This window comes from Dipodomys ordii, unplaced genomic scaffold, assembly GCF_000151885.1.
Source record: "Dipodomys ordii isolate 6190 unplaced genomic scaffold, Dord_2.0 Scaffold73, whole genome shotgun sequence".
NCBI classification, from domain to species: Eukaryota; Metazoa; Chordata; class Mammalia; order Rodentia; family Heteromyidae; genus Dipodomys; species Dipodomys ordii.
In genome coordinates, this window is record NW_012267289.1 from 6,104,671 (window position 1) to 6,116,281 (window position 11,611).

General features: G+C 35.0%; 1 protein-coding gene across 1 annotated transcript in view; it reads right to left on the minus strand.

The window, feature by feature from the left end:
• Positions 1 to 11,611, minus strand: part of Pros1 (protein S (alpha)) — a 48,565-nt gene that overhangs the window by 16,561 nt on the left and 20,393 nt on the right. Inside the window, exons 5-8 of the mRNA XM_013024077.1 lie at positions 9,468 to 9,492; positions 8,601 to 8,687; positions 4,000 to 4,122; positions 3,766 to 3,897 (exon numbers count right to left, since the gene is read on the minus strand). Of these exons, the coding sequence (XP_012879531.1) occupies positions 3,766 to 3,897; positions 4,000 to 4,122; positions 8,601 to 8,687; positions 9,468 to 9,492 (367 nt within the window). The remainder of the gene's footprint in view (positions 1 to 3,765; positions 3,898 to 3,999; positions 4,123 to 8,600; positions 8,688 to 9,467; positions 9,493 to 11,611) is intronic.

Below are 11,611 nucleotides of genomic sequence, written 5' to 3' on the forward strand. Positions count from 1 at the left end.
TCCCCCCCCGCACAAAAGTTGTAAAGTTTGTTTTTGACATGACTTGTACATCTCATTGTTGCAATGGGTCCACTTGTATCCCTATTTAAACGATTTGTTTTCCCCTTCCCCTCCACATCTTATTTTTGAAAGGGCATTCTGAAATTGTATATATGTATGTATTTGATTAATTAGCTCCATCGAGAAGATTAAACATGTTTGATAAGTTAAAAGTCGTTTAGAAAAATCACACAATTCAAGTGTTTATATGTAGAAGTAGAAGGGGTACTCTGTGTAGTACATGTGTTATATGGAATTATAACAGTTTTTACAACTAATATTTTAACAATATCACTATTTGAAATATCCAAACTAATACTTTCTAATAAGCCAATAAGAATGAACAAAAGAAATCCTGAGCAAAAATAATAGTTCTGTATATATAAAAATTCTAACTTCAAATTCTACTGTAGTGCTATAGTAGTAGTAAAAAGAGCATGAAACTAGTACAAAAACAGACCCAAATATCAACTGAACAGAAGAGTAGCCACAGGAATAAAACCCAGACCTACAGCCATCTAATATTTGATAAGAGAGTCAAAGATCTAGGATGGAAAAAAGACAGAATCTTCAACAGTTGATGTTGGGAAAACTGGATATTCATATCCAGAAAACTAGATCCCCATCTGTCAACTTGTACTGATATTAAAATAGATGGAAGACATGATATCATAAAACTAATACAGAAAGGAGTAGAATACATATTAGGAAGGAACTTTTTGAGTAAAGTTTCAAAGGCTCAGCAAATCAATGAGAACACTGACAAATGTGATTGCATCAAACTAAGAAGTTTCTGCATGGTAAAGGACATAGCCAACAAGCTAAAAGACAGCCTACAGAATGAGAGAACATCTTTGTCAGCTATAATTTAGGCATTGACATAGTATCCAGAATATGCAAAACTAAGCCCTCAAACAATCAACAAACCAATTAGTAAATGGGCAAGGAACTAAACAGAGACTTCTCAAAAGAAGTAAAACTGACCAATAGGTACACAAGGAAATTTCTGGCCATAAACATCTCTGGCCATAAAGGAAATAAATTCCATTTTACCTCAGTTAGAATAGCCATTATCATTATGAAGAATATAAACAACATATGCTGGCGTGGATGTGGGGAAAAGAAAACCTAATTCACTGTTGATGGGAATATAAACCATTCTGGAAAGTGGTTTGTAGATTCCTCAAAAAAGTAAACATAGAATTACTTACGATTCAGCAATACTACTCTTGGGGCATTTATTCAAAAGACTACAAACCAAGGTACATGAAAGCCATGTTCATAACAGTACTACTCACCATAGCCAAGGTATGGAAACAGCTTAGATGTCAAAGGATGGGGGGGGGACCAATGAAACAGCAATACTCACAAGACAATATGTTGGAAATGATCTGTACAACTTGTGGGGGGTGAAGATTGGGAGGGAGGAAAAATTGGAGAAAAAATGAGGGAGGGGGTAACAAGTTCAATAAGAAATGTACTTATTACCTTACTAATGTAACTGCAACCCCTCTGTACATCACCTTGACAATAAAAAAGTAGTATATATACACAATAGGATTTTACTGATCCATTAGGAAGAATGACATGCCAATTGCAAATTTTATTAGGTTAAGTGAAGTAAGTCAGAGCCAAAGAGAAAAAGAACACATTTTTCTCTCATATGTGAAAGCTAGAACTAATTCATATATGCACAAGCAAACACATATAATGTAGTATTCAAGTGCACACAAATACATTAACTGAAGTATGGTATTTATAGGAGAGAATTAAAATTGGGTAATTCCTTAAAACACTAAATCACAGTCCAACAAAATGAATACCAGGAAACTGGCACTTGTGTGAGGGAGAGGCCAAAGGCAAGGAGTAGACAAATAAAGAGAGGAAGAGAGGGAGAATGCAATCATGATATTACATGAATACTAGGAAAATTGAGTGGAAGGGTTGCATTGGGAGGGATGGGTGAGAATGATCAAAGAGATGACATCAATAAAGATGCATCAAAGAGTGATATCACTAAAGATACATTGTAGCCAGGCACTGGTGGCTCACACTTGTAACCCTAGCTACTCAGGAGACTGGGATCTGAGGATCATGGTTCATTGCCAGCCTGGGAAGGAAAGACCATGAGACTCTTACCTTCAATTAACCTCAGAAAATCCCTTTGTACAACTATTTAAAGACAATAAAAATAAAATTTTGAAAAAAAAGATAGATGGCCACAAGGTAGAAAATGGTTTTGAAGAATTTATTTGTAAATGCAGTTCATTTAAGAATCATTTGAGATGTACAAGTCGTTATGTCGAAAAACAAACTTTACAACTTTGGGGGGGAGTGGGGAGAAGACCGGGTGGGAAGTGGGGGAGTATGGGAAGGGATGGGAAGGGGAAACAAAGAGGAGGCAACAATGCTTGATAAAAAATGTACTTGTTATCTTGCCCATGTAATTGTAACTCCTCTGTACAGTATTCTCACAATAAAAAAATAAAAGATTTCACAGCCTAAAAAAAAAAGAATCATTTGGCTATACTTTAAATATTATAGTAAACTTCAAGCTAAATACTACTAAGTGATAAGGGATAGACCATTCCTTAAATTTGAATTTAAGGAGTTACCAAAACAGATAAAGAAGGCAGAAAAGGAACCCTATAATTAATAAAGAAAACTTGATTTCATTTTAACTTGTTAAATGTTTTAATCTCTTTACAAAACAAAAGAGGGAAGGGGTGAAGAAGACAAAGTTGAGGAAGAAGAGAAAAAACTAAGTGTAACTAATTCCTATAGGCAAAATTTGACTTACGCCTTGGAAGTTTTGTGCAAATTACTTTATATGTAGCATGAAACATTTGAAGAATTGTTCTAGCAATTAAAGCATCCAAACAGAAAGGCAAATACGAAAAAATTAAACTCTGGGAGACAATGATCTAAAGTAAAATAAATTCCCTAGCTTAAAACAAACTCACAATAGGTAAATTTAGAGATCATTTAAGTCAGAAGAAAAAAGAAAAGCGTTACAACCAATGATTTTAAATGAATAAGAAAACAAGATGAACATCTTTCTCAGAACCACAATAGAAAATGAAGTCCAAGATGAAGGTTTTATCTTGAAAATCACAAAAATAATTCTGAAAAGAAAATATTAAAATATAATGGGCAAAGCTTTTAAAGAGTACTTAAGATTTCTTTGTTTTGCTATTCAAAGAAAAAAAATAATAGTAGGTAACTTCTGAAAAGAGAGGATAAAAAATCTTTTTGTCTAAGTCGAACATGGAAACACCTGCACTAAAACCTCAATTTATAAGGAAATTCTTTACTTTGATTTGCAATAAAATTCTTTACTGAGATGTGCATGCACACACACACACTCAATAAGCAAGCACCAGAATATTTTTTCTTCCTTTGTTTTTTCTTTGTTCAAAGCCAGCCCGGGAAGGAACATCTATAAGACTCTTTTTTTGTGGGTTGTGGGGCTTGAACTCTGAGCTTGGGCATTGTCCCTGTGCTCTTCAGCTCAAGGTGAGCACTCTACCACTTGAGCCATAGCACCACTTCCAGCGCCAGAATATTCTTATGGGCAATACTGTAAACCGAAAGTATTACAAGGATTCAAGATATTTACTATAATCATTAACAACCAAGGTTTCCTAAGATTTCCTGAGGAGATCCTGTAGCTAAACTGTGTTCACTCACAGCAAAAACGTTCTTATTCTCCTTCCTTGCTCTTACCTTTACAGTCTTTTTTATTTGAAAGCATAATAAAACCACTTCTACAGGAACAGTGATAGCTTCCAGGTGTATTATCACACATCTGACTACAGCCTCCATTTACAGTGAAGGGATCTTTGCATTCATTTATATCTAATTTTAAAAAAGGAAAAACAAATTAAGAATGATAACATTTGCAGAGAAATTTTAATGTAGCCAATAAAGATGAATCACAGGTGGTTTTATTATACATACCAAATTCACACCTTGTTCCTTGCCAGCCAGGTTTACAAACGCAAGTGAATGAAGCTTGGCCATCCTTACAGCTCCAGTATCCATCTTCATGGCATGGCAGAGGATTACACTGGTCTGGAATGGCTGAAGGAAATAGAAATCTATTTAAATTTTATTATACAATGCCATATAAAATTAAAAGTATGGCTCTTTTAAGATGAATCCTTTTGCATTAAGCCAATAGCAAATAAAAATACAAATTTTCCTTCATATAATTATTCCTCATTACAAAGTAGGCCCATTAGGCAAATCCTTACAACAATACTATTTGGGGATACAATCTAAGTGTGTACAATATTTGCTAGTTGTAACACAAATATTGTTTCAAGTATATAACCTTATCTAGTGTTTGAAGCCATTTCATAGGCAGGCAAATGAAACAAATTACTCTCCGAATTAGCAGAATTTCAATTTGGGCAAAGATGGTGTGAAAGGAGACAGATTTTCTGTTTGTGCATTAAATTAGTAGAACTTAGTTAAATGTATGGAATCATGCCTTTCAAGCATTGGGGAATGAGTAGCAGAAAAACATGATTCATAAAGAAAGGAATTAAGCAAGTGAGACATACAATTGCATAAGAATTGCCTGTGGATGATTTCCATTCAGCAGAAAGGAATTCAAAAAGAACCCAAAGGTGGAGGGAATAAACACTGGCATTCAGGAAGATCAAACTGGAATGTTGCTAGTCAGAGTACTGTAAAGTCAGAGAGTGGGAGAACAGCCAGACGGAAAGACTGAAATGATCTAAGTGACCTGGAATTATTTTGTGCAATTAATCAGTCAAGATCCCAGAACCTTAGAACCTCTATAGATTTCTACTATTAGGTAGAAAACTCCCAAAGCTAATGTCTAATAATTGGGCTAAATTAATTTGAAGTTAATGGCAATTCTAGATAGCCCTAGTCAAACTTAAAAATCAAGATCAAATTTTTATTTACCAATTTAGTTATTTTTGCAGTGCAAGGATTTGAACTCAGGATCTTGTGCATACAAGATTTTTTACCACAAGTATTTTACCACTTAAAACACACAGAACACTTTTAGCTTTAGTTTTTTTCAGGTAGCTTATTGTGTATTCGACTTAGAGTAGCTTGGGAACATGATCCTCTTTTTCTTCTTCTTTTTTTTTTTTTTTTTGGTCCAGTCCTGGGGTTTGAACTCAGGGCCAGCTGCTATCTTATAACTTCCTTTTTACTCAAGGTTAATGCTCTACCATTTGTGCCATAGCTCCACTTCTGGCTTCTGTATGTATGTATATATGTTTGCATGTATGTTTGTATATATGTATTTATTTACTTTAGCAGTTTATTAGAGTCTCATAGACAGCTGGAACTGGTGGCTCTCACTTGTAATCTTAGCTACTCAAAAGGCTGAGATCTGAAGATCGAGGTGCAAAGCCAGCTTAGGGAGGAAAGTCTGTGAGACTCTTCAAGTAACCACCAAAAAACAAAATGGAACTGTGGTTCAAAGTGGTAAAGAACTAGAGTTGAGCATAAAAGTTCAGGGACAGTGCCCAGCTTCTGCGTCTGAGATCAAGCCATATAGCTAGGGAAAAAAAGTCTCATAAGCCAGGCACTGGTGGCTCACGCCTGTAATCCTAGCTACTTGGAAGGCTGAGATATGAGGATCATGGTTCAAAGCCAGCCTGGGCAGAAAAGTCTGTGAGACTCTTATCTCCAATAAACCACTAGAAAACTGGCAGTGGTGCTGTGGCTCAAGCGGTAGAGCACTTGCCTTGAGCTGAAGAGCTCAGGGACAGCGCCCAGGCCCAGAGTTCAAGCCCCACGATCGACCAAAAAAAAAATGTCTCACAGACTTTCTTGCCTGGGCTTGCTTCAAACCATGATTCATGATCATCTTTATGTATATTTCCCACATTGCTATGATTACAGTTATTCAGCATCATGTTCAGTGTGTTTGAGATGAGGTTTCACTTTCTGCCCAGGCTGGCCTTTAACTGTATCCCATACAATCTTTACCTCCAAGTTGCTGGAATTATAGACGTAAGCAATCACAACTGGGAAAATAAATCTTAAAAGCAGAGGAAGATGCATGGTTTAAGAGAGAAAAGCAAGATTGACAGCAGACTTCTCGTCAAAATATCTTTGTTTAAAATGGCAAAGCCTCCCATGCTCCTGGATTGGAAAGATTAACATCGTGAAAATGGCAATACTTCCCAAGGCTATCTACAAATTCAACGCAATACCTATCAAAATTCCAACCTCATTCTTCAAGGAAATAGAAGAGGCAATCCAAAAATTCATATGGAACAATAAAAGACCCCGAATAGCAAAAACACTCCTCAACGGAAAGAACACTGCTGGAGGAATATCAATACCAAATTTCAAACTCTACTATAAAGCCATAGTAATCAAAACAGCTTGGTACTGGCATAAGAACAGACCTCAGGACCAATGGAATAGAATTGAAAACCCAGAAATGAACCTACAGACCTATAGCCATCTAATCTTCGATAAGGGAGCTAAAACAATAGAATGGAAGAAAGACAGCCTCTTCAGTAAATGGTGCTGGCAAAATTGGTTAACTACATGTAGAAAACTAAAGCTAGATCCTTATATATCACCCTGCACCAGAATCAACTCCAAATGGATCAAAGACCTTGAAGTCAAAGCAGACACTCTGAAAACATTACAGGATGGAATAGGAGAAACCCTAGGTCTCCTTGGCTCAGGCCGAAATTTTTTGAACAGAGACCCGGAAACACAACAAATCAAAGAAAGGTTAGACAAATGGGATTGCATAAAGTTGCAGAGCTTCTGCAGGGCAAATGACATAGCTAGCAAGATCAATAGAAAGCCCACAGATTGGGAGAAGATCTTTACTAGCCATACAACAGACAAGGGTCTCATATATAAAATATACTTGGAACTCAAAAAATTAAACCCCCCAACAACAAATCCCCAAAGAAACAACTGCCCAATAAATAAGTGGGCGAAAGACTTAAAGAGAAACTTCTCTGAAGAAGAAAGAAGGATGGCCAATAGACACATGAAGAAATGTTCAACATCCCTAGCCATAAAAGAAATGCAAATCAAAACAACATTGAGATATCACCTCACCCCAGAAAGAATGGCAAAAATCAAGAACTCTAATAACAACAGATGCTGGAGGGGATGTGGACAGAAAGGAACCTTACTTCATTGTTGGTGGGAATGTAAACTTGTCCAACCACTTTGGAAAGCAGTATGGAGGTTCCTCAAAAGACTTCACATAGAACTCCCCTATGACCCAGCAATCCCACTTTTGGGCATTTACCCAAATGCTTACAAACAAGACCACACTAAGCTACCACCACAACTATGTTTATTGCAGCATTATTTACCATAGCTAAGATATGGAACCAACCCAGATGCCCCTCAGTAGATGAATGGATCAAGAAAATGTGGTATAAATACACAATGGAATTCTATGCCTCCATCAGAAAGAATGACATTGCCCCATTTGTTAGGAAATGGAAAAACTTGGAAAAAATTATATTAAGTGAAGTAAGCCAGGCCCAAAGAAACATAGGTCCCATGGTTTCCCTTATTTGCAATATCTAGTATATGTATGAGTCAAGCGGAAAAGGTCAGATAATGTGATGTCAGGAAAATGAACCCTTAGATATGTATTTTAATGTTTTTTCTTTCATGCAGGTGTTTCTAATGCATTTATAAGATTATCTCTTTGTTGCTTTGTATGTCCCTCCCCCACAGTATAACCCCTGCTCTCACATATTTGATGTCAGTATAACTTGTGGAGGAGATGGGGAAAAACCAGTTGTTTAAGGATACAGGTGGACTGATGCAACAATGAGAAGTACAAGTTGTCATGTCCAAAACGAGCTTTACAACGTCGGTGTGGGGGGGGGAAGGGGGTGGGGGGGGGGGGGGGAAGGAGAAGGATTGGGATGGTGGGGAGGGGGGAGGCTGGGAAGGGTAAACAAAGGAGGAGGCTGCAATGCTTGGTAAGAAATGTACGCATTATCCTGCCCATGCAATTGTAACCCCTCTGTACAGTATGTTCACAAATAAAATAAAATTAAATTAAAAAATAATCTTTGTTTAAGTAGACAATGGAAAGACATTTTTCATATGCTGAATGTTGATCACTGTCCACATAGTGAAACTACATTCCAAAGGCAAAGACAAAACTAGACTTGTAGGAAGAAGCCTGGCTTTATTTGATCTGTTTGATCAACTTTGGTTTATTTGATCTGTTTGATCAACTTTGGTTGCACTACTTCATTATGCAACAGTAGCCAAAATAGAGCTGTTATAAAGAAAAAAATTTAAATCAGTGATTTAAGGATCACAATCCAGCTTAAATGTTAGGTGACGTTTTGTTTTAAACAAGTGCACTTACTACAACTAAAAGATATTTATTCATATGAAGTTTGAAAATACTTCCTAACTAGGCATACAACCCTTCAACAGTTCATTTATTGATTTTTAAACACTATTTTACATTGACATAAATGTATTGTACTTGAAAGGTTTATGTTTTGCTTTGCTATACTTTTGTCTATTTTTAGTTTTGGATCTATGATGGGGCTGCTTACCATTGACACAGCTCCTGAGTTCAGGATAAGAATTTGTTGACTGACGTCCACCAACAAATATTCCAGCTCGAAAAGAGCCAAGACAACCTGTAAATAAAAACAAATGCATTTTTTTAAAGTAGCCACATTTACTTGTTCTGAAATCATAGCAGGAATTATTCTAAATGTCAAAGACTTACTTTCCTATAGGATCATAAGTATCAGTATTCCAAATGCTAACCCTCAATGTTCCCATTTACTTTTGCTTTTTGTCAATTTAATAGACTATTTAGATTAAGCAGAAGTAGGTCTGTTAAATTTAAGTATGTTATCTTTAAAGTTATACATTTAAATAAAACAAGCAAGGCACAGTATATTCTTTATTTTGTATGGGTTCATGTACAAAATAATAACCATTTCCATTGAGAAAGAATATCCTACCTAAAGTAGGTTTGATAAACTCTGAATATTATACACAAAATAAAAAATTTATCGAATACTGAGAGACATATGAAAAGGTATCACAGAAAAATGGTTAATGATTCTACAGATATTTAGATGATAACTGCTTACATCATCATAGCTGGAGACTTTAGAGATGTTCCTTTTCACTGAGAAATAACTCATGAAAATTCATATTTATAGAGGATATTTTGGGTACCTAGAGATAGCTGGGCATCAACACAAAGACATTTTATAGGAGATACGTGAGAATGACAAAAAATAAAGGGAAAATGCTATGTGATTAAGAACCATTCCAAATGTGTCCATTTCTTTAAATGAAAACTGCAAAGATTTCATGCCCATGATCAGTAAAGTTTTATTGGATAGGATGTATCAATTCAGTTAAACTCAAAAGATCACCTGATTCAGATCCTTAAAACTTACCTAAGTATTTTGGATAAAAATAATCCTAGAGAGTAAATAAAAAATATATATTAGCAAACCTGAATTATATCATAGAGTTACAATAGAATGATATATGCCGTCAGTTTATCACAGTAACTAGATACCCATTTGACACATTTTATGTCATGATGACTATCCATATTGAAATAATCATAGTTTGAAGTAAACTAAGCTAAATACTTATAGTATGTGATATTCATGTAATATCTTACTATAGTTGGTTATATATAAACAGTTTCTGAATCAAGAATTTTCTCTACAAAATGCATTTAAAAAAAGACAAAAAATAACAGAATTGACAGCAATTTTCCCATTGTTCAACAGAATCATACTTGCTTTAGTCATAATATATGTAATATGTGGCATTGTTAGCAGCACAACAACTCCTGCAAAACCAGTATTTCTGCACAAAACTCAGTAATCCAGTTTACTAAATATAGAACATACCTTCTTCCACAACAAAATACTCACTCCTATGCAACATATATGCATTTTTTTGTAAGGACATAAATGTCATACTGAATAATTCAGACAATAGTTGTTTTTTTTTCTCCAGAAGAAAAGCAAGAACCATAAGCAACAGAGTTCAGAGTCATGATATGTTGGTGAAAGGAACAGATTAAAGATAGAGAGGAGGTAAGTAGTTAGGTGAATGCAAGGAATAAGACAAAGGGTAATAAGGATATAGACAAGAGTGTTTGAGATAAACTAGAAAATGATAAATAATAAATTATTTTTTCTTTATTTTTCTATATTCCTCTTGATGTCTCTGCTATCTCTTTTTCTTATGTCAATGTAACAATCAGTGACAGTGAGGATATGTATTAATGTGTTTTCCTTCTCCACCATGTTTTCTCTTCTCACTTGAATCCTACCTCACTTTCCTTTGCTACTAAATAAGTGAGATATAAGAATATATCTACAGTTAGAGATGTGTATTCAAATATTTATAGGTGCTATAATAATAATATGACATTTAGGCATTCAAACATACCTTAAAACATTCCATAAAAACAAAACAAAAATTAAGATGAAGAGGTTGGCAAAATAAAAATAACATATTGTTGAGAACACTGATAACGAGGATAATTAAATGGAGGAGTTGGGGTGGGAGGGATGGAAGAGAAGGAGGAAAGGAGGAAAACTATCAAAATGCCTTTAAGTATTTATGAACTGATTTGCTGAATGATAACCCCTTTGTACAATTAGTTGAAGATAATAAAAATATAATTAAAATAGAACAAAAAAGATGTCACATTGAAGTGTGTTTATTGGAGCTTATTATATTATCTTTCACTTTGGTATATATTTAAATTTTTAATTATATTAATTTTTATATATAAAGAATATATATTCTCTATTTAAAATATCTATCTATATTTCTATATATTAAAATCCTATAATAAAAATATCTGTGAATATATACTATTTTACTTCTTTCTTACTATGGAAATTTATAATATACACAGGGCACTCATATTCCTGGTTGTTACGTAAATGTAAAACATGTAACATATATGCTACCTAATTATAAGAATAGTCTACACTACTGTGAGAAATTAAATTGTTTTCATCTGTCAGCTCCTTATCTGTAAAAGTAACAAAGCAGAGGGAGAAACATTTTTATCTTATACTAGAGAGATTAAAAATTAATCTCCGAGTACTTAGTGAAAATCACTTTGAGTTCATTAGAATATGTAGAGGTAAAAAAGAGAAGACTCAGAGAACACAAGATGCTATACTCTTGGACAAACTCTAACTACAGACTAATGACTTCTGCTCATCTGTCCTCATGGTACTGAGAGCTATGGCAGAAGTATGGGACATACTTTGTTTATATTTCCTTCATTTCTAACCCTAAGTTATATAGTTTATTTCAGGAAACTTTCTGAAGTGACCCTATAGGTTATCAGATCTGAACTCTCAGAGTCACCCTCACACTACCTCTTTTTTTGGGGGGGGGTCCAGTTGTGGGGCCTGAACTCTGGGCCTGGGCGCTGTCCCTCAGTTCTTCAGCTCAAGGCTAGAGCTCTACCACTTGAGCCACAGGGCCACTTCCGGCTTTTTTCATTTTGCTTATGTGGTGCTGAGGAATCGAACCCAGGGCCTCAGGCATGCAAGGC